Consider the following 25,431-nt stretch of genomic DNA (forward strand, 5'->3'; position numbering starts at 1 on the left):
GAGTGCATGGGGGTAAAGAAATAGATTTAATCAAATGCAGTTGTATTTTATTTACAGCAATAGTTGCTGTCACTTACTTTGCTCCAGGGAATGCATTTACTTGTGACATTTCCCTCCAAGAGCTGAAGCTTCACTTGTTCCTGTGAAGAAAATATTTTTGCAAATACTTTTTCCCAAAACAAACTACTTTTTTAAAAAAATCATTATTATTAGTTTGATATTCCAGTTCCACTTCATCCACAACTACATTTACCAGCATTTGCAAGATTCTTTTATGCTCTGTCCCTTATCTCAGCACAACATACAGTTGCATTCAGAATAAATCCTGGGCTTCTGTTCTGAGCAGGGGAGAGCTGTGTAATGATCAATCACAACAGCCCTCGGGGATGGGAGAGATTAGCACTTTGATACTACTGAAGATGAATGGGTGGAATGAGTTTGATAAACTGGTGTTTTCCTCAGATAATTGCTCAGGAAGATTTTTGAAGCTGCGTGGATCCTCCTCCTCCTCCTTTCTGTGTCTGGGTAGGAGAGCAAGCCCTGCTTTTCCAGCAGCACTGCTGGACAGGCTGCTGCACTGCTTTTAAACACTTCACAGTGATTCAAGCCACATTTCATCACTATTGAACACTATTAGTCGTGATTTAACCAAAGATCCAGGCTGGATTCCTGCTATTCTTGGCTGGGCCAGCACCCAAGTCCCCGAGCAGAGCTCAGCTGAGCAGCACTGAGGGGGTGGGAAGGGGATTTCTCTCGGGCTATGGACACATTTCCTCAAGGTGAAATCTTAAACTGCTCCTCTTCCTTCAGAAGTCACTAATCCTTGGTGCTCACCTGCTGCTCCCATCCACCTTTCTCTGGGCTTTTTATACCCAACACCAACCTCCTCTTCCTCCTCCTGGAGCGTCCTTCTGCAGCAAGCCCACAGGATCAGCCAAAGAGGAACTGCTCCTGAAGCTGTAACACAAAACTCATCCTCTTCGTCCCTCTTCAGGCACAAGGCAAATCCTGCTGCATCCACTGATGGGATGCCATTTAACTTTCTCTCAAGCACTAATGAAAATGAAGCTGAGAGATTTAAGGTATTTTTATTGTTTCACTGAATAAATGAAATTTAAATACAGAATTAAAAACTCGTAAAAAATAAAAGGTATTAAAAGCCATCCTTCAGGAGTGGGTTGCACATCACTGACTGAAAAATTTACACTTACTTTTTGATACAAAGATAGGAAAAAGAATGTAAAAAGCATATCCATCATCTGGAAAGAGCTGGTTTGTTTTATTTTTTTTTTTTTTACATTTCCTTTCATATTTAAACCTGATATTTGTCTCATGAGAATCTCCCATTAACCTTGTTTTTCACAGCACTTATTCACATTGTTTGGCGTTCAAAAAACCCCACTCGTTTGTAGTTCACAGCAGCAGTGATGCAGTCTTGACCCCTCAATACACATGGACAGAATATTTAATAAACCAGCACATGAGGGGTAGAAAAAATGCAGCATTGTGTGATTTGCAGAGTGCAACTCAGCTTGCAAAGGAACTTTGAGCTCACAGTGATACCTTTATGATTTGGGTACTTCTCAGGGGATCACGTCTCTGCCATTTCCTCTTGGCCATCTTTGCTCCATCACTGCCACGCAGAATTCCTGAAGGGATGCTGAATAGGTACCTTTGGTTTTTAAAGCCCCAGTTTGAAGCAGCTTGATCTTTCCAGAGACATAAATCACCCATTCTCAAGGAAAAGAATCAGGCTCTTTCAGGCACAATTTAAGCCCTATAAAAGAGGCATCTCAAGAATTGTTGACCCCTGGGTGAGGGTTGGGAGGTTCTATTAGAGGTTCTTAAGGAGACATCTAAGGAGGAGATCCAGCCAGTCAATGCATCTGCATCATCTCAACCAAAAAGAATAGACAGACTCTCTAATATATGAATAATTTTAAGGTATCTGCACCACTCACACAGAATTCACAAAAAGCTGGAAAGAATATGGACTGTGTCTCACCTGTTCCTCAAGGATCTTAACCAGCAAGAGGATTTAACCACACAGACAGAATAATCACAGAGTGAAGCACCTCTACAACAGAATCTAGGATTTTGAGATAATGAATAAGAAAAAAGCTACACTTCATCCTGGGGAAAAAAAAAGGAAAGGAGGGAAAATTCAGATTGCAATGGAAACAAACACCTCTAACAAAAGAAATAATACTGGAGATTGTCACTAGTGCAGCTGGGATTTGGCAAATGAAATACTTTGAGTATACACTTGCAGGGCAGCCCTGCTTCTGCCACATGAATAAATATCCAACCGTGTTTAAAAACAGTATTTAGAGAAAGGAGTCCACATTTCTGGACAGGCTGAGTGTTTCACCCCTCACACTGTGCTGGGGTCCCTCACGTGAGGTATTTCAGCATCACCACGAAGGAAAGCAACACTTCTGCACTCCTCCTCACAGGCACGGTGCTCTTGGAGCCAAGGTTGGATGATGAGGATGAGGATGAGGATGCAGCAGCAAGGTGTGTGCTCTGCTCTACCCTCACCTGTCCAGCCCACAGTGAGCACACAATGGAAATGTGCAGCCAGAGCAGTGAGGGCTCAGCTCAGCTCAGCCACCTCTCATCTCAGGGGAGTTTAGTTGATTTTGAACAAACACATTCACACAGAATCTTCCACAAAGAAGTTCAGTTCACGTGGCCAGGTCAGATCACCAACCTCACATTAGCTTCAGGATATTTCCTGTGTTGTCTGTTGATACATAGGTTGCCCATCAAAATAAATGCATTTGACCCTCATCAATGGCAATTTGGGTGTGCATTACCAGCATGGGGCAGGCACCTTCCTGTCACACTGCACATCTGAAAGGCTGCTGTATTCTCCATACCTTTTTTCAAGGAAAGTTATTTTCTTGTGTTGCATATATGTATTTAACTGCAGTCATGAAATTCACAATGTGTGGTGTCACATCCCATCTGGCCTTTTTGGAAACATCCTTTTTCGTTCTTCAAAGAACAGAACAGGAGCTTAATAGTGAAGCCCAGGGTCATAAACTCTCCTGGTGACATGCCACAGGCAGCAATGGACCCTACCCAAGGGATGTCCTTACTACCACTGCAGCATTTGACTGTCTCTCCTCCAGAAGAAAGAGCAAATCCAGGATACACAAATGCCTTCCACCATATTCAAGATAATCTTTCTCTTCTTCTGTTCCATCTTTGCTGCACAACCACTGCAGCTTTGCCTTCAGGGTTTGTTTTGGGGGATATTTTGTTTAGGAACAGCCATTCCCCCTGCAAACTCTGCTACACAATGATAATTGCTGTTTGTTTCCTCTGTTAGCACAGAGGCTGCTCTGCTCTCACTGCCAGCTGCCATGGAAGCAGATAATACAGGTGCTTTTCCTTCCAAGAAACAAGCAGTGTCTGCTCTGACACTACAACAGGAAAGTCTCTATTTCCACACCTTCCAAAAACTGCAACCAAGTGCTTTGTTTCGCTTGTGTTTTCCTTAGAACATCCGAGGATAAGATGGGTTTTGCTTAATTATCCACTCAGCATGAGGGTTGATGTGGTACAAGTCCAAGAGGTAAGTGTCTGGGTCCAGGCAATGTTCACCTGTTAAAACAAGACATTCAGAAAAAAAAACACATTTTAAAAAATCCTTAGTCCTTTAGCTGTTAGATTTGTTTTTTGTTTGCTTTTGCCCCCACCTAAAAACTAGGATTTGTTCACATTCATTTCCATATTACAACCTTTCAGAAGCATTTCCACAAATCTGAGGCAATGGCTTTGAGAGGGAAGATGTACATTAGATATTAGGAGGAAATTCTTCAGTCTTGGGGCGGTGAAGCAATGGCACAGTTGCCCAGAGAAGTTTTTTAACTACCTCCTAAAAGAAGCTAAGCATAAAAACTGGATATCAGAGTCCTTATTTCAGGTTCCATTTGTACTTACCAATATTGCCTCCCACTTCATACAGGAGCAAATTTGTGCACTCTGTGGAGTTGTTACTGCAGAAAGAAAATCACACTGAAGGTTAAATCTCTGCAAAGACAGGTTGGGTAGTTTAGTAATATTCATTCCAAAGGAAGGTGGCTCAGCAATGATCAGAGGCCATGGGACAGAGACCTTGCTGATCCTCTTGCATGGTTCAGGACACCCAAAATGGGCAAAAAAGAAAACAAGGCAAGCTGTTGGTGAGACAGCAGCTGCCCATATCCAGCCAACTTCCCCTCAGCCGAGCACAGGAGGGAATTGCAGAGTTTATTTTAGGAAATCCCTGCATTAACATAAGCACGCTGGAATTACTACTCCAGGCAATGATTCAGGTGATGTTTTCTGCAGGAGAGCTGGAGGGGGTTTGCTTGTCAGGGTCAATGTTATTGCCTTTTCCCTTCCCTTCAGCAAGGATTCTGGAATTCACTTGGTGTCCAGCAGCCCAGAGGGCAGCACTGACCTCCTGACAGCCTGAGCCCTGGGTGGAATCACTCAGAATAAAATTTGCCTTCCCCATCCAGCACCATTTCCTAAGCTTAGAACAGGGGAGCAGAGAACAATCTCTCTTCATGACTTGCTGTGCTTCCACCTCACCTCTACCCCAAGACAGAAAACAGCAGCTAGACCATTTAGTGGGTTTTTTTTTTAGTTATTTAGAGAAAAAAGACTTTTTAGTTTTTTAGAGAAAAAGCCATTTACCACTTGAGGAGGTTGACAGTGTTAACAATATTCCAGCCATTCTGGCACAGGTTCTTCTGAAACTGCCTCAAGACATCAGCAACCCTGGTTGCATTGTTCAAGTGCACCTCCAGAGAGTCCTTCAGGAGGAGTGATGTGTGGACTTTCACAATCTTGGAAGGCTGAACAAAGCAGGCAAAAAGAAAAAAGTGCTTAAAGAAAGACTTTTATGAGTCAAAACGTTAATTATCAAAATAAATTGGAAAGTGTGAAGGAAACCTGTCCAGACAGCTGTTCAGAGAGTTTAGGCTTGTTTCTTACAGCACAGGTTGAAAGCTGATGGAAGGACCAAGGTGAGCATTATAAATATCATCAATAAATCATCAATAGTTCAGTGTCGAGGCCACGAGAGGAGCCCTGTGCTCTCCATCAGCGTGTGCTGCTGCTCTCTGCTGTTCAAACACAGCACTGCCACAAGCTCGGATGAAAACAGCACTTGACAGAAGAAATTCTGACAAACTGTTTTGCACAAGTGTGAAAGACTCCTCTGAGATTAATTTAAATTACTCGGAAAGGAATTTAGAGATCTGGGTTGCAGGCTACTGAATTCTAGAAAGGTCCTTTCCAAAGAAAGGGAGCACCAAGTGATGTGCCATCTTAACAGACGTTATGGAGCAAAAAGAAAATTAGACAATTGCCTGAATTTATGCTTTAAAAAATGAAAATAAGTCTGCCTTTATCACAGAAGACATGTCTGCACCAACACATGGGACACTCAGAGCCATAAGAACTCTACTCTTCATGTGGGGAAAAACAAAATTTCTGCTCCAGATCTCTTCCCTGCTCTTAACCAAGTGTTCTGTAGCCCGAAATGTATTTAGTATTTAGTGTTCTTGCTGTTGAGATCAGTTTTTGCCACAACGTGGCCAAAAGTGTCTGGGAAACTGTTCCTCATTATTCTGCCTTTTTTTTTTTTTTTGTCCCTCTGGCTCTTTTCAAAGGTATCACCCCTTTCATCTTTCTGAGTTCTCAGGAAAACATTTGACGCTGCCACAAAGGGGTTTGGGTTTTTTCCCAAGCCCTAACTCACCTCTGCCTGGTTCTTTTCCACCTTGTCTTTATCAGCATGGATCTTCCGCAGCAGATTTTTAATCCGCTTGTCACAGAACTGGTACCTTTTGCTGTTGCTCTCGTTCAGCTTTCTCACCTGAGCCACCAGAAAAGAGGAGACCTGGGCAGGGGAGATGGGTGAAAACAGGGATTAAATCAAGCAGAGACAAGGATGTCATTTAGGAACCTGGTCATCACTTTAGCTCCTTAAATAGAAAAAAAAAAAAAAAAAAATCTGTGTACCCTGAGGACAGGTAGCCTTGGAATTCAGCCAGAGGTTTTGCTCACAGCTGTGTAATTCCTCTGAACTTTCCAAGGCTATCCCTTCCCTTTCCCAGTTCTAACAGGACTGAGACACTGCTACACCATCCCATGTAATTCCTGTGGAACTCACTGTCCAGAGCAGATCCTGGTAATGGATCATCATCCGCACCACGTCAGCCGCCCCCTCTGCCAGCTGCTTCTCCTTCCCCTCAGGGATCTTGTTTGGCAGCCCCTTGTGCATGAAGAGGTTTGGGGCCATGACTGTGGAAACGTTCCAGAGGTTCATTTTGTTGTTTTTTTCCCTGGCAACCACCTTGCTGAGAAACTCAAGAAGGGCCTAAGAAGAGGGAAAGAGATGTAAGCCATCCATTATTAGTAACGCTCAAAAACTACCATGGCAATTGCTGGAGACATCATTAATTAGCACTTTTTCTTGATATAGATCAGCAAATCCCATCTCTCCAGCCAGGAAATGGAGTGACCAATTTCTAATACTAGGATAGCAACAAATAACCACACCAAGAGAGGTTTATCCAGTATTTATGAATCAGGAAAAACAGTCTGTGTGGGAAACAGATGAGTTTTTACTCCTTGGCAGGTGGTAATTTACAAAGTCTAGCTGTAAAAGTTTCTGAATCCAAAAATGAATCCCCCCTTTCCTTCAGTGTCCCCTCAAAGCCATTCCCAGATGTGGAAAAACAAACCTTTTTGGATTATCTTTTTCAACCTCACACGCTCACCACAGCCATGACAGATCATCTTTGACTGTATTATATGTTCCAGTGCTCCAAATGAAGTGTGCAGGGTGCTAAGTGAGCCTTACCTTTAATACCTGGGAGCTGAACTACTGAGGAGGAAAAGAAAAAAGGCAGCAACAACCACCACAGCTCTCATAAAGCACAGAAAGGCAGAGGTGGTGTCTATTTAAAAGCCATGGAGCTGGGGATATGGCTTAGTGGTTGCCTTGAAGTGCTGGGGGAATGGTTGAACTCAATGATTTTAAGAAGGTGTTTTTTTTTTTTTTCAATCTAAACAATTCTGTGATTCTATGTTTTTTACCAGCTAAATCAAAAGCAAGCAGATACCTTCAGAGTGTTTCTGTTGGACTCTGGCAGAATCAGGATCAGGAGGTTTAGAGCTTGCAGTCTTTGCTTCAGGTCTGGAATATCTGGAAGGAGAGGAACAACAAGACAGAGGATTCAGGTTTCTGACCCTTCTTATTGAGCGCAGGAATCCTCCAAGGAATGAGACAATTACTTATTGAATAGTTGGTCATCTAGAATTTGAGACCTTGTTTCACAAAAGTAACTCAAACTCATACTGTCCTTAAGAAGGGAACTACCCATGTTTTTGAAGACTGACTCATTTCCTTTAGAGTACACAATCAACCAGCAACCCTTATGCCCCAAAAGGGCAGTAAAAGAACCCATAATTCCCCATTATTTGAACAAAGAACTTGTGCACTCAAGCAGTCAGATTAACACATCCAAATTCCTAGTCTGCCCTTCAGGATCTTAAATCTCTAAGGGAAACACACACCAGAGGTTCAGCTCAAGTTATCTCTGTTAGTCCCACCAGTGAACAAAGAAATGTGCTTGCAGAACAGCACATTACCTGCAGGCTGTGTGCCCTGGCCAGCTCCCACAGCTCAGTCTGTGTGCCATTACTGATCAATTTGTCCTGACAAATGGCAGCAGCCTTGCAGGCTCAAGTGACACATAACTGAAGACCCCAGGACAGCGCTGCTACAGAAAGGCACATTCAGCCAAGCACAGTGACTGCAACCTCAGCTGTGCTGCGCTCCCATCGGATCCACGGGCTCCCAACACACCTGACAGGACAGCCCAGGGCCAGGGGAGCTTTGCACAGAGCAAACTGGTGCCAGGCAGGCAGAGCAGCACTCACTCTGGACAGCAGCAAAGGCAGGCAGGTACTCTGCTGTCAGCAGCGGGGCCGGCAGCTCGCGGATGAATCTCTTCAGCAGCCCCGACACGTCGTTCTGGTGGACATCATCCCAACGGAACAGGCCGCTGTAGAAGTCCCTTTCCAGCTTCTGTTCCAGGCTCTATCAGAAAGATGGAATTTATCACATGCTTTAATCAGCAAATGTAAGAGAAATCTTACAGCTGAGCACTGGGAGGGTGAGACATCGAGGCAAAATGGTGCAGAGAGCCTCAGCACACACTCCAGTATTTCCCAGCAAAGGGTGTTTCTGGTCGTACTGGGAAGGGGATGAGAGAATTCAGGTCATTCAAACACTTGCTTCAGCAAATGCTTCCTGATCACCCCTGACACTTCCAAACAATGCTAAAGGGCTCATACCTTAATTCTGGTCTGGGACCCAGAAACTCTCAGGATGCCCTCTGTTTCAAGTCCTCTCTTCTCCAGGCAGGACAGCAGCTGTTAAAGGGGGAAACAGAAAGCTCTCAGGCACAGAGGAGGAGGAGGAGGCCTGTCCTTATCACAGGCTCCTGACTCTGAGGACCAGAGGTGTGAATGAACCCAGCAGAGAACTTACTGCCTGGAGCAGCAGAGGCACCTTGGTGTTGGGCAGCAGCTTTTGGTCATTTTCCAACAGGGTGTTGAGTGGAACTCCAAAGAGTCTTTTCTCTACAACAGAAACAACATTCCCAAGTCTGTATCACCTCTAGTAGAGGTGTAAGGGATAAATCCCCCAGTGCAGGCTAAGATGGTACTTTTGTAAACACAGATACTGGAGGAAGAGAGTTATACAGGACAATTTAGCCAGACATAAATGTGCTAGTAAGTCTTGATGTCATGATCCACTGACTTCCAGGAGAAATCCAAAGAGAACACACCTGTCACAAGGTTTCTTATCAAAGACCCTCTGTTCTAACATTTGAAACACAAGTGATGATTGTATTATGAGAAGATGAGTGGGGAAAAAAAAAGGCACAAAAAAGTGTACAACTAACCTGTTGTTTTCAGTTTTGCTGCTTTGTTTCTCTTCAGCTCAAAGCCCAGGATATCACAGAGAGCTGTAAGTTCAATGAGGGCCAGTGTGGGGATCTTCTTCATGTCCTGAGCTGACAGATCTCCAATCCTGGTCACTCCTAGTCTACCCTTCGGGATCTTAAATCTCTAAGGGAAACACACACAAAAGCTTCAGCTCAAGTTATCTCTACTAATCCCACTAGTGAACAACTTTTGCTGTAGTCTTTTTTTTTCTTTTTTTTATCATAACCAGGCATCTGTTCTTCCTGCTGTGTTCAAGACCAGATATATGCCCAAAACTACTCCTACTCAACCACCAACTGAATAAATATTTTCCCTTTTCAATATTGCTCTTTAATCATACTAGAGATGCCAGTTTATCTAAGTTAAAGGCAGCCTGATACCCACCCTAATCTACTTGAACTTTGGAAGCAGCTCAATTCATTTGCAGTGAGGAGAAAACTTTAGAATTATGAGTAAGAAAGTGCAGTTAGTTACTCTCCTCTTTTCAGAGGAAACAACAAGGATGTGTGTCAAAAGAGGGAGTTTCAGATGAAAGTCTTATTTCTTTTGGTCGTCCTCTACACAAAATGTCTACCCTTGCCCAATATTGCAAAGATAACAGACAACACACCCCAAAATACCACCAAACACAGACCCATTGCCTTGTACCACCTTGACAAGCCAAGACTAATAAATTCTGACAAGAAAAATTCCTCCAGTGCTTACTGTGAGGGCATTTCCATCCTTTAACTTCCCAGATTCAGACAGGAAGGATCCCTTGAGCAGGACAGCTGCTTGCTCTGAGTAGGCAACATCCATGTTGAACACCTCCTCTTTCCCAGGGTTTCGAACTGTGCAGGAATAATCCTGGGTTTCTGCTGCAGAGGGGAAATTGTCCTGAATTTCTGCAAGCCAGGAGGGTGAAGCTTAGAAAGCAAATGTGCTAAAAATGCAGTTTGAGATAGGTTTGGTGCCGTTGCTTTTAAAAACCCTACAGTAACACATGAAAAGAGTGTCCCCATAGCACAGAGTGATCAGTAGGGTAAGAGTCTTCCCTGAAAGGGTGCTCAGGCACTGGGACATGGGAACAGGCTGCCAAGGGAAGTGGTGGAGTCACCATCCCTGGAAGGGTTCAAAAATTGTGCAGATGTGGCACCTGGGGACATGGTTTAATGGTGAACACACTGGTGCTGAGTTAGTGGTTGGACTTGTGATTTTAGAGATATTTTCCAAGTTTAATGAGTCTATGATCAGTGTGAAGTCACAACATTATGGCTAAAATTACCAGGTCACTGGTAAGACAAGACCACAGCCTTAAGTTAAAGGACACACCTGTGGCTAACATCTCTTTACACAACTGCTCATGGCATTTATAAGGTTGCACTGTGTGATCTTTACTAGACTGATTTTATTTTCATCTTTCAGTTGCTTTATCAAGAACTTACAATAATCAGCTTGAGTGATAATTCTAACAACACTGGAGCCTGGAAAAGTTTATTAATCCACAGGTGTGAATAATCACATAAAGAAACCCACACCCCAACACAAACAAGGTCAATGTTTCAGAACTTGTATATACTTAAATATGTGTGTGGCTTTCCCTCAGTTCCAGCCCTACTTCAGATGCTACTCTGCATTTAAAAACTTCCCCCTTACTTCTCTGGGTGTTTGAAGTCCGTAGATTGTGCCACAGTGGGTCTGGGCTGGACCCCTCTTTCTCTGCTGCTGTGTCCTGAAAAATAAGAAAGAAATTATTTTAACCACAACCAAAAGAGCAGTACCACAGGAAAACAGCTGAAAAGATGGTGGTTATGAATTCTTTATCAAGAAAAAGAAAATCTAAATAAACCAACCAACTTCCCTCCCAAAAAAGGCAGTGCTAATCTTTCTCCAGGATTTCCACCTCTACAAGGTCAGCTTATCAGAACTGAATTTGGGAAGCGCTCTTGTTTTGTTTCATGGTGATTTAACATGTCACTGGAACAAAGGCAACACAAGAGGGCTCCAAACGATGCCAGTGCTCCACGAGGCACCATATAGCAGGAATGTTACTCCAGCCTGGGAAGGCTGTGCATCTGCAGGCTTTCCAGTAACTCCTCAGCACTGCAACCAGCATTTCTCCAGCCTCAATCTCTCGAACTGAAAGGAAGCCAAGACACAGCAGGAGCCCTGGACCCAGAAAGCCAAGTCAACCTCCACGAGGCAAGAAGCTCTTTTAGGAGATGCCAACAAACCTGGGAGCTGCCCACGGCGAAGACGTCGCGCACGTCACGCACAGGGTGCTTGTTCCTCCTGCGGCGGGAGCGGGAGTAGGTGTCCAGCCGGCGCTGCACGGCCGCTGCCTGCGTCCTGGTCAGCGTGGACAGCAGCACCAGGTTGTCCTTGTCCACCTCCGGGTCCCCGAGGAGCTCGGCCAGCCCCGCGTCCTGCAGCCACTCGGCCTCGGCTTCTCCCTCTGCCAAGCGGGGCGGGAGAAGGGAGCGTGAGTAGAGAGCAGCGGTCTGGGTGCTTTCAGCACTGCAGAGGCAGAGAGCAGAGAGCCTGGGCCATTCCCTGGCTGGGCTGGCAGTGGGACATGGCTGGGAGGGAGCCACAGCTGTGCTCTGAAGGCCGCTCTCAAAATCTCAGCCCTAATCCTAAGCGCCCAGATGGGTATGGGGTGACACCAGAGGACACACAGCCCTTTGGGCAGGCGTAGCTGCTCACACAGTTCTTATTGCTCATTCCAGGTGAGGCAAAAGGAGAAGAACTGTGAAGGTAGAGATACTCCCAGGAGCACAGCTTGCAGAGGAGCCGAGCAGAAGAGGGCACAAGTGTGACTCTGGGTGGTATTTAGGCAAGGACTGTGACAGGATATGGGAGTGAAGTCAGGTGGACTTGACAAATCTGCCTTTCCATGGACTGCCTGTGCAAAGGGGAGCTCTGGCAGCAGCACACAGCCACTCCAGAAGGAATGGCAGGGCTTCCCTGGATCCCACCTGATCTTTCAACAGCTTTGAGAATGGACAAAAGGTCTATGAGAAGACACAGCACACAACACCACACATTTGGCTTTTGTACTTTTCCAAATGACTTGGTTGCTTCTTTTACTTTTTTTTTTTTTTTTAATCTATATGCATGCCCAGGTATCAACGATTTTTTTTTTTTTTTAATATCCAGATCCTGATCTGGTAGGTTCAAATGTATTTTACTAAATATACTTGCTGAACTATTTGTGTGCATCATCCCTACTCTCTAATTTTTTAAGTGGATTGGTATCCATATACTCAACTAAAGCAAAAACGTTATTTTTATTCTGTTCATTCATTTTATGCCTGGGCCTATTCAAAATATCAGTAAAATTAAAGACCATTCCAGTTCCAGAAGAAAGTGTGAAAAGCCTGGAGACAGTACAGCAACATTACTCAAACAAGCTTAATTCCACTCCATTCTTCAATACATATAAAGTTACACTTCAAACACAGAAGGCATTTTTTTTTTCTTATGGGATACACTCATAAGGAAGTGCAAGTGAGAAAGTGCCCTGAGCAAGGCAGCTACTTGAAATTCAAAGATGAAAGAAACAATTTAGCAGGTGACTTCAACTTTAACACAGCAAACACCACAAAGCCTTTATCTTTTCAATTCCATCTACCACATTCATGCACTGCAGGCAGCTCCAGCACAACCCTACCAAAGGTTATACTGGGAAAAAGAGAAATCACAACTGAACTGACTGGCACAGAGCAGCTCATTCCCACTCTTCCTGTCCTATGTAAACTTCCACCTCCTCAGTTACCACAGCAGATCAGACCAAGTTTTATTATTGCTGCATCAATAAAAAGCAGCCATGCAGCTCCTTGAGAGATTAAATAATTTCATTTTTCTGGAGAAACCTCATGTTGATGCAGCTTGCAAACACATGTTGTGACACAATTAAAACTCAGTCTTCAGAGCATGGTTTTTGTGATTTTTGGTGTCATAATGAAACAGATTTTTTTTCATCATCACACCACAATAAATAGAGCTGAACTTGAAATAAAGTATTTCCCTAAGTGAATCTTCTAGCAAATTGTCTGTTTTTCCTCCATGGCCCTAAGTTTTGGTCTTTTCCCATGTTTGGTTCACAGAAGTTAGGAGGTACCAGCATCCCCTGGGCACAGCCAGTTGTGGTCCCACTCACAGCTCCTCACCAAACACCTCCTTGTTCTACATCCATGGTTTCACAGCAGAACAACACACAGAAAGCCTCTGGTTTATTTTGCCTTTGGGAACTAGAGGAAGTGAAGTGTATTGCTTGCAAATATTGAAAATAGCCAATTCTAGTCATAACAGGAAACTGATCTTACACACAATCCCACACAGCAGCCCCTCCATCGGACATCCGTGTGAGCCTGCTGCCCCATCTGGTGCCAAAGCACCAGATTGTAATTCCTCTATTTACTATTTTGGCCCAGTTATATTTGCCAGTAACACAAAAGGAAACCAGCAAAATGGGTTATTTCTGGGGAAAAGGGAAAAATTAGAGACAAACAGGTCAGCAGAGAGATCCACAGAAGATGAGCTGCAGGTTAAGCCTGGAGAGCTGCTAAGATTTGCCTTGTGAGTTCCAGGCAAGCAGCATTTCAGGAGGGCACAATTAGGAATGATTTTGCAAAACTAAAGAACACCAGTTCCACAAATTTACTTGAAACATAACCTAGTCAAAAATAGCACTCATAATAAAGTATTCACTTTCCAAATATTTAAAGGACACCTAGAGCATCCTACATTTTCAGACTAAACATTAAGCACAACTTCCTATCTAATTTTTGAAGGTGAAGAATCCCCCTTTGCAGACAGTTCTCAGCCATGGTTATGTGCTGTAAGGTCACAAACAGGTATTTTAGTGGCAGAGTGCCTGTGTCCTCAGCTGGCTCTGCTGCCAGGCCCTGGACAGAGCTGGCCAAACGGTGACAGCACCATGCTGCATTTCAGGAAAAGCTGCTTCCTGCTCCCACCAACTGTTAGCAAAGCCACAAGTTCCCTCAGCACCTTTCAGCTGCCCCAGCCCTGCAGTTGTACCCTGGCTCCTCACTGCCACCAGGTCACCAGCAGCTCTCTCCTCGCCCAGGGCTTGCACAGGAGCGTTCCCAGCTGGGTCAGCATGTCTGCAGTGCCTTATCTGCACAGCCTCCACTGTCCCTGTGCTGTGGTTATCACCTGCCATCTCCCAGGCTGAGCCACGCTGTCTCCAGACCGAGCTGCCCAACTCTCAGCTCCCCAGATTTATGCAAATAGTGACAGTGCCTCTGGCTCGGAGGAGCCCCACAGCCTCTGTGCCCTAAGCAGGAGCTGCAGAGAAGGCAAAGCCAAGCCCTGCACCCTGCACACCATCCAAAGCTTCCCCACTCCAGCAGTGTTTATTTGCCTAAGCTCCTTCAGAGAAGGCATCAGGAGCCCGAGCCTGCCCCACCTCCTTCCCCAGGCTGCTGGGAAGGCTTTGCTACTCGGAGCATCATTTCAAGCCTGTCTGGTTTCAATGGCCAATTAAGCACTCACCTCTTGCCTGCTAGATTAATCTACAGCATTAAAAGACTTTTCCTCATATCCCTGCTTATACACAGTAATCAAAGTGCCTCCAGCATATCAGTCTTTAGGATATCCCAGACAGTCTTTCATCTCATGGGATGGTCTCTTTTCCAGTCTCCTTCCTGGTGCACTCATTTTCTGAATCACTTTGCATCTCTTCCAGTTCTAAAATCCAAACTTGTGTCCTTTATAAAGGGACGTTAACAGCAGACCTTCATGTTTGCCACGTCCTGCCAATGATGGCAGACAGGGACAATGATATTCCCACCCTGCCCTCCAGAGCCTCTCTATATCCCCATGAGAGCAGTTGGCCCTTCCCAAGCACAGCAGCACACTGGGACTGTCACACAAACATTTCCCCAGGACACAGATCATTCTCAGTATCATCCTGCACAGCAGCTGTGCAGGCTGCAAACCTGTGCTCAAGGGGATGTACAGACAACTACCTCAATTTCTTCAAAATGGACCCAGAAAGGTGTGACCCCCACCTGGGGGATCTCTGGGTGTTTATCACCACTTATCACCCCTCCAGCTCCCCTGGGTGTTGTACTTCCCATGGGACTGTTCATCAGGAGCTGTAGTGACCAGACAAGGAGTAATGGACTCACACTGAAAGAGGGAAATGTTGTGTTGGATATTAGGAGGAAATCCTTCCCTGGGAGGGTGGGCAGGCCCTGGCACAGGGTGCCCAGAGAAGCTGGGGCTGCCCCTGGATCCCTGGCAGTGCCCAAGGCCAGGCTGGACAGGGCTTGGAGCAATCTGGGATAGTAGAAGTTGTCCCTGCCCATGGCAGGGGTGGCACTGGATGAGCTTTAAAGTCCCTTCCAACCCAAACCATTCTGTGATTCTATGATTCTATAGGAGGAAAACATATCCCAAAAGTTTTGGAATAACTGGCCCAGGTTCCAATTATTCCAAAGCACTGGATAGCATCGGTGCTCCAGAAAGTGCATTAGAAACAACCCATACACATTTCTTCCAAAGAAAGAAAAAAAGGATATGCAGGAAAACCTTCTGTGGATGAACTCAAGGCTTTCTGGATGTTTATTGTGGTTTCTTGAACAGGGAATTAGAGAGGGAACAGTCTGCCTTCCACAGAAGCAGCTCCCATAAAAACCACTATGATGAATCTCAGAACCATGCACACAAACAAGGCTTCCAAAACAGCCCCAGCTCTCACAGAGTGTTTACCATACACCAGCTGAACTGGCACTGAGAGCCCCCACCCTTGCTGGGGCTGCTTGAAAAACCTGGAGCCTTGAACACGTTCCTGGGACTGACCTGTGGAGTTAGCTTTGCTCCAGAAGCCGAAACCAGGCCAGGCCAACCCTCCCCTTCTGCAGGGCATTATCCACCACCCAATTAAAATAATATCTCTATCCCTGATTGACTGATAATATTCTAACCATACTCCAACATGCTTCTGAGTCGTTCAGGTGCATAGGCAAATCTTCTGTTTCAGATGTTCACATTCCTCTCCTCACTCCCAACATTTTTGGCAACCTACCCTCCTGTGTTTTGACATCTGCAAGGCTGCATTCCTCCTGCTCGGCTTCAGCGCTCTGTTTAATGTTCTCCACTTCCAGCCAAAAACTGTCCATTGACAAGTTTTCCAAAGCCTCTACCCTGGAATTCGTGCTCTCTGACACCGGGGATGCCACAGCGCTCTTCGGAGGAAGCTGGTTCATTTTCCAAGGGCAATGTCTGGTGCTGAGAGAGGAAGAGATAAGGAGAGAGAGATTAAGCTCCACGTATCGCACACGGCATTCGCGTCCAGCCTCCACTGATTAATGACTGCAGCAAAGCCAAACAGAGGTAAGTGCTGAACTTCCTTTGCTCAGTGTTTAGCAATACAGACAAGGCTGGGACTCAGTCCCCTGGAGAATGGGGAAAACTGCTGTCCAAACATGTGAGAGGACACAGGATCAACAGAGTCTTTTCAGTGCTGTCCCTCCTGTGACCTCCAACACACCACCTACCGCCCCACACTCACTCAAGACCTCCCTGCAAGTTTGCACAGACACCCTCTGCATTCACAGCCACCCAGGATGTTCCAAACTCAGTGCATGTGTGCTCCAGGAGCTGGCACAGACAGGAGCCTGGCAGCTCCCACTGCAGCAGCCCAAACCCAGCAGGTTTGTGCTCCCCATGCAAAAACCAGCCCAGCTCCATCCCCTGCACTTCAGCTCACACAACAAACAACTCACAGGGCTGAGGCCCCCTTTTCCTGCCTAGACCAGATTTTTCAGCTGTGAAACAACACGAGGTGTCCTGGGAAACCCAAGCATATGGAATTTTCTTACCACCCTGCTGATTCATTCATGTGCAGCTGAAGTCCCAGACTGGCCTCATTCAGCTTTCAGCCCCTGTGCTCTGAGCTTCTCATCACTTCATAAAACAGTGCCTCTCCTGAAATGAGCTATAATTGTCTTCAAAGAGTTCCAAGCCATTTAAACCCTTCTATTTTTCAAAGACTTACAAAAAAAAAAAAAAAAATTGGGGTAAGTGGAACATACTTATGAGAACACCTCAATGGTTCCACTGATGAATACAAAAATTAAAGAGATGGAACAGTAACTGTGGGTGGTTCAAGAAACACCCATGAACAGCCACCACTACCAAACACAGGCCAAATTTCCTTTATAGTTTCATTAAAAAAAAAATTCAAGTCTAAGCCTTACACCTTGAAAACCATGACAACAAAACACCCACGAAATGCTATTTAGCCTCTTAGCTCTAGGAGCCAAAAGTTATAGATGGCAAAATATCTGGAAAATTTTAGCCCCTTTCATTCCAGAAAGCCATTATTAGCAGTTCTGGCACTAACTTGCTTCAGTTGAGGAGCATTTCAAATTTTAAAAAGCTCATTTGAAGATCTAATAACTAAGAGACAAACGTTGTAGGCCATTCTGCACTTGTACTTACACACGTGTTACACATCACGCTCACACCTCACCCTAACACACACAGGCAGCCCTGCTCTTCTGGAGCTCAGAACCACAGCAAAAGCAGCACTCCAGGGACATCTGGAGACAGCCACAGTGTTTAGAACAAGAGTTAAAGGGGTTTGCTTGATTGTTTTACAGGAAGACAAAAGTGAAAGACTGACTTGAGCAATTCTGCCACCCGGCAGGCAAGAACAGAGGCAATCTGCTTTTCTATTTCTGGATACCCAAATAACACTCAAGATGCCAATTTATAGCCTGGTGGAGCATTTAAATAGTCAATCTAAGATTTATGTTTTACCTGCACGGTTCGTGTCCAACTCTCTCAGTTCCATTGCAGCTACTAACGGAATTTATTTTTTCTCTTTTCAACTTTTACTTCTATCTTTGTTCATTAAGAATTAAAAAGTTAGATTGCATCCTTCACTTTGACTCTTTATCTTTAGTACTCCTCTCCAGTTTCTCACATTTGCTAACAATCATCTCAAACAGAGACACCTTGCTAGCATCAAAAAAGACTGTTCAAGACTTTGCTAGGATTCTAATATGAACCAGTCAACAGAACCCATCCCTTGCAACATGAAACTTAGTGGAAGGAGGAACTCAGATTATTTTGAGGGAGTTGGCTTTGGCCATATGAGGAACACTAGAAGACAAACTTGCACTGAAGAAGTCTCCCAGTGCACAACATTCAGGAACCATTTTACAAGTTCTTCTAATTGCTCTACTGCAGGCTTTCAGCAGGCACAAAACAACTCTTCTTGCCTTAAATTACTGCCCTATATTCCTGTGGGATCTAGATTATACAGATTAAAGTAGCTCCAAAATGCACCTTTCCTTTGTGCTCAGCTTGATTTGGAGCTGGCTCATAATGCCCCAGAAATCTCCAGGGATCAACGCCAAAACAGAATTTGGGTTTGCAGCTCCAGCAGAAGCTGCCCCAGGCCTGACCAGCAGCTTGCACCCAGCAGATGTGCTCTGTGACAAGCCTGTGTCACCCATAGCTGTGACAATCCCTTCCCCATGCCTGCCTGGAAAAAAACCCACAATTTTAAGCCAACATAAATAAAATCTTCAGCTCTTTCCAGAGGGTGGCTCTTGACTTAGATCTTCTGCATGACTTACCCAGACACCAGGCTCCGAATGCCAGTTCCAGCCCAGGAGATGTTACTCCAAGGGGAGCATTATTTATGTGAGGCATTAGGGCATATTCCTGGAGCACACCTGAGAAGGGTCACAAAGTCCTCACAGCCCAGGCTATGCCCTTGCCAGCAGCTGGTTTTGGTCTGTATCACAGAGTTCTGGTGCAGGGACAGAGTTTTGCCAGACAAAAGGGAACTGCTGCACCCCATCCCACCCTGACTGTGCTTCCACACCATCCTCAGTTACTTTGCTTCCTTCCACAGCTGGAAATACAGATGTTCTGGGACTGCTTGCACCAAAAGCCCACCAGTCACACTATAAACCTGCTCTAGGAAAGCCACAGCTGAGCTACTTGTGTGTCAAACAAAAGCCATCCTAACATTTCCCCTCAGCTGGCCCGTTTACTGATGCACTAAACTTGGTTTCAGCGAGCTGCAGGATGCTGATCTCACACAGTACCTCTACAGAGGGGCAGCAGGACGAGTGTTAAACTAGAGCTGTTGCTTCTGTCTCACAGGACAACATAAAAATCAGGCCTTCACATTTAGAAAATGTTTTATTTTCTGGTCTAAATGCCTTTTTTTTTTTTTTTCTTGAACTCAGTGTACAGTGCTTTGCAGATCCAGCTGCCCAGGTGGGAGGCTAATTTTAGATTCAGTGCACCTAAAAGATTGTTCTTCCTCATTGCATACCCGAGTCAACTGGAGGGCAGCCTGTGCCATGCAAGCACAGCAACAGCTGAGATTGAAAGCAGAGATTGTTGGCTTAAAATGTTAATGGCTCAGTGCAACTGGGCAAAGAGGAGGTGGAATAATCAAGTTCACTCCATTGCACTGTCAACCTAGCAAAAAGGATCAGATTATGAAGCTTTAAAAATTAACCCAACAAAAAGGAGACTGACAGAAAGATCTTGTTAAGGACAGCCATACAGGAAGGGCTTTGTGGAAAGACTGAGCATCTTAATCCCATAATTCTTCTCTTGTTAAGAGCACAGCAAGTTTTAACAAGGCTCGAGATTCACCTGGCACCTTCAGCCTAAGCCTGACTTCAGAGCATTAATAACACAGCTGTGAGAAATGAGGCTGGCACAGACCTTACAGTTCATTTTCTTGTTGCTCCCTCTCCATGTCCCCTCCACGAGGATCCCTGGAAGCCCTGCATGCCTGGCTCAGTGCTGGGGGCTCACTGACCCTGGGCTGCAAAATGCAGCCCCAGAGGAGTTTTTGATCTGTTCCTAGATACTGTCAACACACTGCAAATATGTTGCAAACACTCATGTAATTCTTCACCCTCTTGAATACCGAAATACAATAAACACTGTTGCTATGTTCACTCCAGGCTTGAATCACTCCCATGAGAGAGTTTCTCAAAGGACCTGGAGCTGCTTGGGCTTCTTTTCTGCTTGCTCAACATCCCTCCCTCATTGAAATACCTTTCTAGCAGATGAATAAATAAAAAGGTTCCTTCTCAACCATTTCAAACAGACCAGGAGGCAACAAGTGCAAGCCAAGAAAATGGAATTCCTTTAAGTTTCTGCTTCCAGAAAACTATGATAAAAAAAGGCAACAAGAACAGAAGAATTCAGGCAGACAAGGCAGTCCTGCCACACAAGCAGCAGCCAGTCTTTAAAGATCTTTCCAAAGATCTTTGTGTGCACAAAGGCACACATGGAACAAAGAAACAGACAGAAAGTCTGAATGAGTCTCAAGAGCAGCTTTGGAGCAGCACACCAAGTCACAGCATCATTCACAACAACCCAGACCATGAGCATGGAATACAAGCATCTTGCAAGGAAAAAAAAAAAAAAACCAAAAAAAAAAACAAAAAGAGATTAGTCTATCAACTGGTTACACTATTTTGACAGATAAAGACCCTTAAAGAAGAAAACTGCATTAATGTCACATCAAGCACATCTTACCTGCTTTCAAGTTATTTCAAGGTCAAAAACAACTCATGAGCACAAAAGCAAAAAAATTGAAAGAAACAACCAAAAAGACCAGGCAGGCTCTCCTCACATTGCTTCCACATTCTTACCCTAAGAAGCAGTTTAAACCTAAATAATGAAATGTGTACTTAATTCTGAAGAGAAAAAAGTCACCTCAAGATCAACACACCACAGTTCATAACATACTAGGTTTTCTTGTTTAAAATCACATCATGGGATAAAGGCACCCAGGAATAACAGACAAGGGTATTTGAAAAACTGAGAAAATCCTGAAGTAGTAACTCACATATATATATATTTCTTTTTCATAGATGTAGCTGTAGCTATTTTGCTTATTGGAGGTTTAAACCTCAGCCTATCAAAATTATCAATGCAAATATAAAAACAGGTTCCTGTATGGAAGAAGTCAATCTACTCATCAGAACTTTACATGAAATACACATGATCACTATTTCATTCAGACACACAGAACTACACAAAACTCTATTCCTACCACAGAGAGCAATTTTATGCAGGAGATGCCTCATGAACAAAAATTCCATAGCTTTTCTACTAAAGGTCTAAACCAGAAGAAAGCCCTACTGCAAATCTTTAATGCCTGGCTTAGTTACCCTCAAAATACCCCAAATTATGTACATGAACACCACTACCAATTCCTCCCTTCTCCCCAGTATGCAGAAAAGAACTACTAAGGCTTACTCTTAGGAGAAAATGGAAAGGACATGGCTGGTTCAGATTCCTCAGACCAGGCCATAAAAGCAAAGAGAGGCTAATTATCAAATTACTGCGGTGGCAATGAACAGTAACTTACCCAACAGACTCTTACCATGCTTTCCTTTCCCTGGCTCAACTCAACCAAAGCAGCTAGAGCCAGAATTAAAGCAATTTTAGCAGTAGTCTGCCACTGCTGATGTACATCTGCACATCTCTGAGCAGACATTTGCTCACATATTTAGTAGTTTCACCAAGAGTATCCCCTGTAGAAGTCACAGTGCCTTTAGCCCAGGCTATTTTATCCAGCACTGCTTCCAACCCCCACTTATGTCCCCTTTAAGGCATTTTATCAAGGACTTTGCACACGTGGGATGGCACAGTTGAAGGTCTGTCTCTACAGCACCAGCGAGAATAACTAAGATGTCAGTGCCACAATTTGCTAATAAGATTAGAGCTTGTTTTCAGTAACACAGCAATCAGCTCATCAAGATCTTCCATTATGCAAGCAGCTCAGGGAGCAGCGTCATTTCAGGTTGTTTTGAAGAAGCCTGTTCTGCAAGTGATAAAGAGGACGTGCCAGATCGTGCTCTGTGTGTGCAGTAATTCCCACCAGCTGCAGCTTTGCCCCAGTGCAACAGCAAGAAGGCACAACCTCACCTCGTGTCCTGGCATTCTCAGAAAAAGCAAACAGCAGTCCTTTGCCCAGGGCTGTGTGGAGTGAAAGATGTGAATCCTGAGGCTTGTGTGTATCCACTGCTTCAGCCTAACACCTCCAGTGTTTTCTATGCTGGACAAACTCCAGAGGGTAGTGGAGCACTGGCACAGAGAATCTGTGGAGGTCCCACCCCTGGAAGTGTTCAAGGCCAGGTTGAACAGGGCTTGGAGCAACCTGACCTGATCTTGGGCATCCCTTCCCATGGATCAGCTTGGAACTTCATGATCTTTAAGGTCCCTTCCAACCCAAAGCATCCTATGATTCTGTTACCACCACCAGAGCTTTGGATCTCAACTAAAGCACAGGTTGTCACTTTCCTGACAATAAGTGTTTCTGTCAAAGTATTTAAGGGCTAAGTAACTCTGTTGCTACTTCTTTGTCTCAAGCCTTCATCTGGAATCAATTTGTCTCTACTCCACCTAGTAAGGGGCTAAATAAACCAGCTAAGGAATAGGGAAAGTTGCCTTTAATTACAGATCTGCCTAGAGGCATCTTCGACCGAAACTCAGAGCAGAACAAAAACAGGATTGATAACCCCATGCAGATACAGCCAAATTAAAAATATTCAAAGCCATGTTTAGCTTAGACTACTAGCTGGGTGCCTGTCCCACCACGCTAGGGCTTGTTTTGGCTTTAGAAGACACAAGCCATCTTCTCTGTGCATGGTTTTATGTTTGACTGTAAGGTCCCTGTGGATGAGCCTGTTGTTCACTTTCCCCGCATTAGCAGGGTAAGCCAAACAGGAAAGGGCTTTCATCCAAAGGGAAATCCTGCTGGGAGAAAGGGGTACCTGGCCAAAACAAATCGTTAGTAGCACTGGGATCTTTAGTGTGATTGTGAATTGATGAAGCTGATCTACAGGGTGATTAGATGTCAGTCATTAATTGAAAGGTGGCATTCCTAACCCTATTTCCATCTCCACCGAATCCACGTCCACTTAAACACATCAGCAGCTTTGTCCATCCAGTTCCCACAAGGTCCTGCTCTGCCATTCCAGTTCCACCCATCAGTATGGCACCAGGATCCCAAACCCCTCAGCCCATCTGGCATGGGGCTACAAACCCTACAGCCCAGTAGCTCCCACATCTTGTCCTCACCCACTCCCCTCTCCCATTCAGAAGCTGCCCCAGGCTGAGCCTGTGCACAGGAGGGCCACGAGGAAAGCAGCAGGCAGGGAATCACTGCCCTTTGGTGACTTTGCTGTCACAGCCCCAAGCACACACTGCCAGGGATTCTGCCAAGGCCAATGAGTCAACACCTCCCAGTCACTGCACACATCCTCAAATCACGCTACCGTTACACCAGCGGAGGCACCTTTACTTTATTGCCATCACTGCTGGGACTGCAGGGCAGATGCTCAGCCTGTGCACACCTCAGACACTCAGCTGAAGGACCAAGGGCTGAGGGACCACTTGGCTTCCAGAGGAAAAGCTGCCAGCATGTTTGAATCCACTGTGAAAAGGCCGTGAACTTATTTCTTGTGAGATCATTCATTAATGCCTTTGCCTTTTACTGAAGCAGGTTCACACATACTAAACACTTGTCCTACAGCTTCTCAAATGTTGAATTTGGAGTAAATCAGGGTGATAGAACTCATCCTTATTTCTTCTTCTAGCCAATTCTACCAGCTGTACTCGCATTAGAGCACAGAATGAATAACTGCAAGTTGTTGCTCAGCTGCATGAGAACAGCCCAGAGATGTTGGAGAGGTCACCAGGGTGACGTGCTGAGCAGCACAGGGGAAGGAGGGGTGGAGAGGTGTGCTGGAATCCAGCTACGCTTCACTCGCGAGAGCCTTAGGGATGCAGGAAGACAGGGAGGAGTCATCAGCTCCTCGCGTGGATTTCTCAGGGCAGAGTTATTACACATAACACAAGGTGCTTGCCTGTTACCCAGCCACGAAAAGCCCTTGGCTGGGATTTATAACCAATTCTGTTACTGGAGTGACACCAGCCAGCCCAGGGCCATGTGAGCTGCCTGTGAGCTGCCCCAGGTCCCACGAGCTTTACAACACTGAGAGGAAGAGGAGGAGGGAGGCACACCTGGCTCAGCAGTGGCTTTTGCTCCATGACAGCACCACCAGCCCCCTGCAAGCCAGCAGGAATCTTACTGGGAAATGAAGGAGCACACCAGAGTGCTGATCAAAAATAAGCACTGATTACGGTCAACTAATTAGAAGATCAGGCTGGCATATCCTTGCCCTGTTGGACAGGTAAGTTTTAGGTCAATCCTAGGCAAGAGGCTTAGCTACACATAAACACACAGACACCTCACCTGTGGTGAGTCCTGAGTGAGCAGGTGGGAAGTGCCTCTTGGCTGGGGTTCAATGTTTTGGGCAAAGCTGGTGAGCAAGTTTGAGGCTCCTGCTGTGGCACCTCTTCAGAGCTGACCACAGAGGTGTTCTGGCACCAGCACAGACACTGGAACTCAACTAACTCGTTTGGCAAAAGCCTTAAGTTGTTAACAAATATTTTGATTTTTATCAAAGCAAGCCTGCAACACTGAGGGTTTTAATCTCGTTCTCTTACACGTGGGTAATTTTAAAGTAATTTACCATATCCCCCTACAATTATTATTAATTGTTTTTTTTTCACAACTAAAATTTTGCCTGGGGTCTTCTAAAGAGTTCCTGTCTTGCTTTGAATGCACAGTGTCATCCAATTGGCCTGGAAAACATGATAACTCAGACAGACACATGAAAATGTGAGCTGTGATTAGAAGTAAAATCACTGTCAGCACATTCACCCAAAATCAACAGATTCTGACCACTACAGCAAGGAAACATCCTAAACCTCAATGTAAACTTCTCAACTGATGCAAATGCACCTTAGATTAATTCTTAACTCCTAATACCCAGTAAGCACACAAGCAGAACAGTGTTTGTCAAGCAAAGCAGTTCAAATTTCAATTCTGTCCTCCACTACTTGCATGATAAATCAGCAGTTCTTACATCCACAAACCCCCAAAGAGCCCTCAGACCCCAAGGCAGGTTACCCCCAGGTCACAAGGAAGAATTTCGGCCCCTCGCTTGCTGCACTCAGCCCAGAGTGAGTACAGGGAAAAGAACAGCGATTTTTGTAGGCTAAGTAAGAGGAAAAAGAAAGGCAATTTCCACAGGTTTCATTTCAGGATCAAGGCACTCAAAGCACTATTTTAAGAGCACACAATAGCCTGCTCACCTCTAGAAATTCACCTTGCTTCCACCCGCCCCGTGCCAGGTGCTGCCTTGGCCCCGCGCCCTGCTTTAGGGAGCAGAGCAGCAGGGACACGCCGTGTCCCACGGGAACGCTCCGTACCTGCTGAGCAGCTGGGCACAGCTGGCTGCCCGGACAGGTGCCAGCACCCCCCGGGGCCCGGCCATGCCACCCCTGGCCACCCTGGAGCCACACGTGCCGCGCTCGTCCATGTCCAGCCGG

At 45.2% G+C, this 25,431-nt stretch overlaps 1 protein-coding gene across 1 annotated transcript; it reads right to left on the reverse strand.

Annotated features, from left to right (window-relative positions):
• Positions 1-1,072: 1,072 nt before the first annotated feature.
• Positions 1,073-25,431, reverse strand: ARHGAP40 (Rho GTPase activating protein 40). Its single transcript, XM_053958487.1, has 15 exons — positions 25,312-25,431; positions 16,061-16,263; positions 11,238-11,458; positions 10,660-10,735; positions 9,730-9,908; positions 8,982-9,147; positions 8,564-8,655; positions 8,368-8,445; positions 7,951-8,110; positions 7,131-7,213; positions 6,176-6,382; positions 5,762-5,902; positions 4,693-4,853; positions 3,952-4,007; positions 1,073-3,612 (listed from the first exon to the last, which is right to left on the reverse strand). Exons 1-15 carry the CDS (start codon positions 25,419-25,421, stop codon positions 3,506-3,508), a joined length of 2,040 nt encoding a protein of 679 aa, XP_053814462.1. The 5' UTR covers positions 25,422-25,431; the 3' UTR covers positions 1,073-3,505.

The sequence above is a fragment of the Vidua chalybeata genome, chromosome 17 (assembly GCF_026979565.1).
Source record: "Vidua chalybeata isolate OUT-0048 chromosome 17, bVidCha1 merged haplotype, whole genome shotgun sequence".
In the NCBI taxonomy this organism is placed as follows: domain Eukaryota; kingdom Metazoa; phylum Chordata; class Aves; order Passeriformes; family Viduidae; genus Vidua; species Vidua chalybeata.

What these genes read in the sequence shown, in the direction of transcription:
- ARHGAP40 (XM_053958487.1), bottom strand. Translation starts at nt 25,421, where the DNA reads ATGGACGAGCGCGGCACGTGTGGCTCCAGGGTGGCCAGGGGTGGCATG. An exon ending in AGATGTCAAAACACAGGAGG is followed by an intron (nt 11,459 to 16,060) that starts GTAGGTTGCCAA and finishes CCCGCTTGGCAG; the next exon opens with AGGGAGAAGCCGAGGCCGAG. An exon ending in TGCCTCTGCTGCTCCAGGCA is followed by an intron (nt 8,446 to 8,563) that starts GTAAGTTCTCTG and finishes CCCCTTTAACAG; the next exon opens with CTGCTGTCCTGCCTGGAGAA.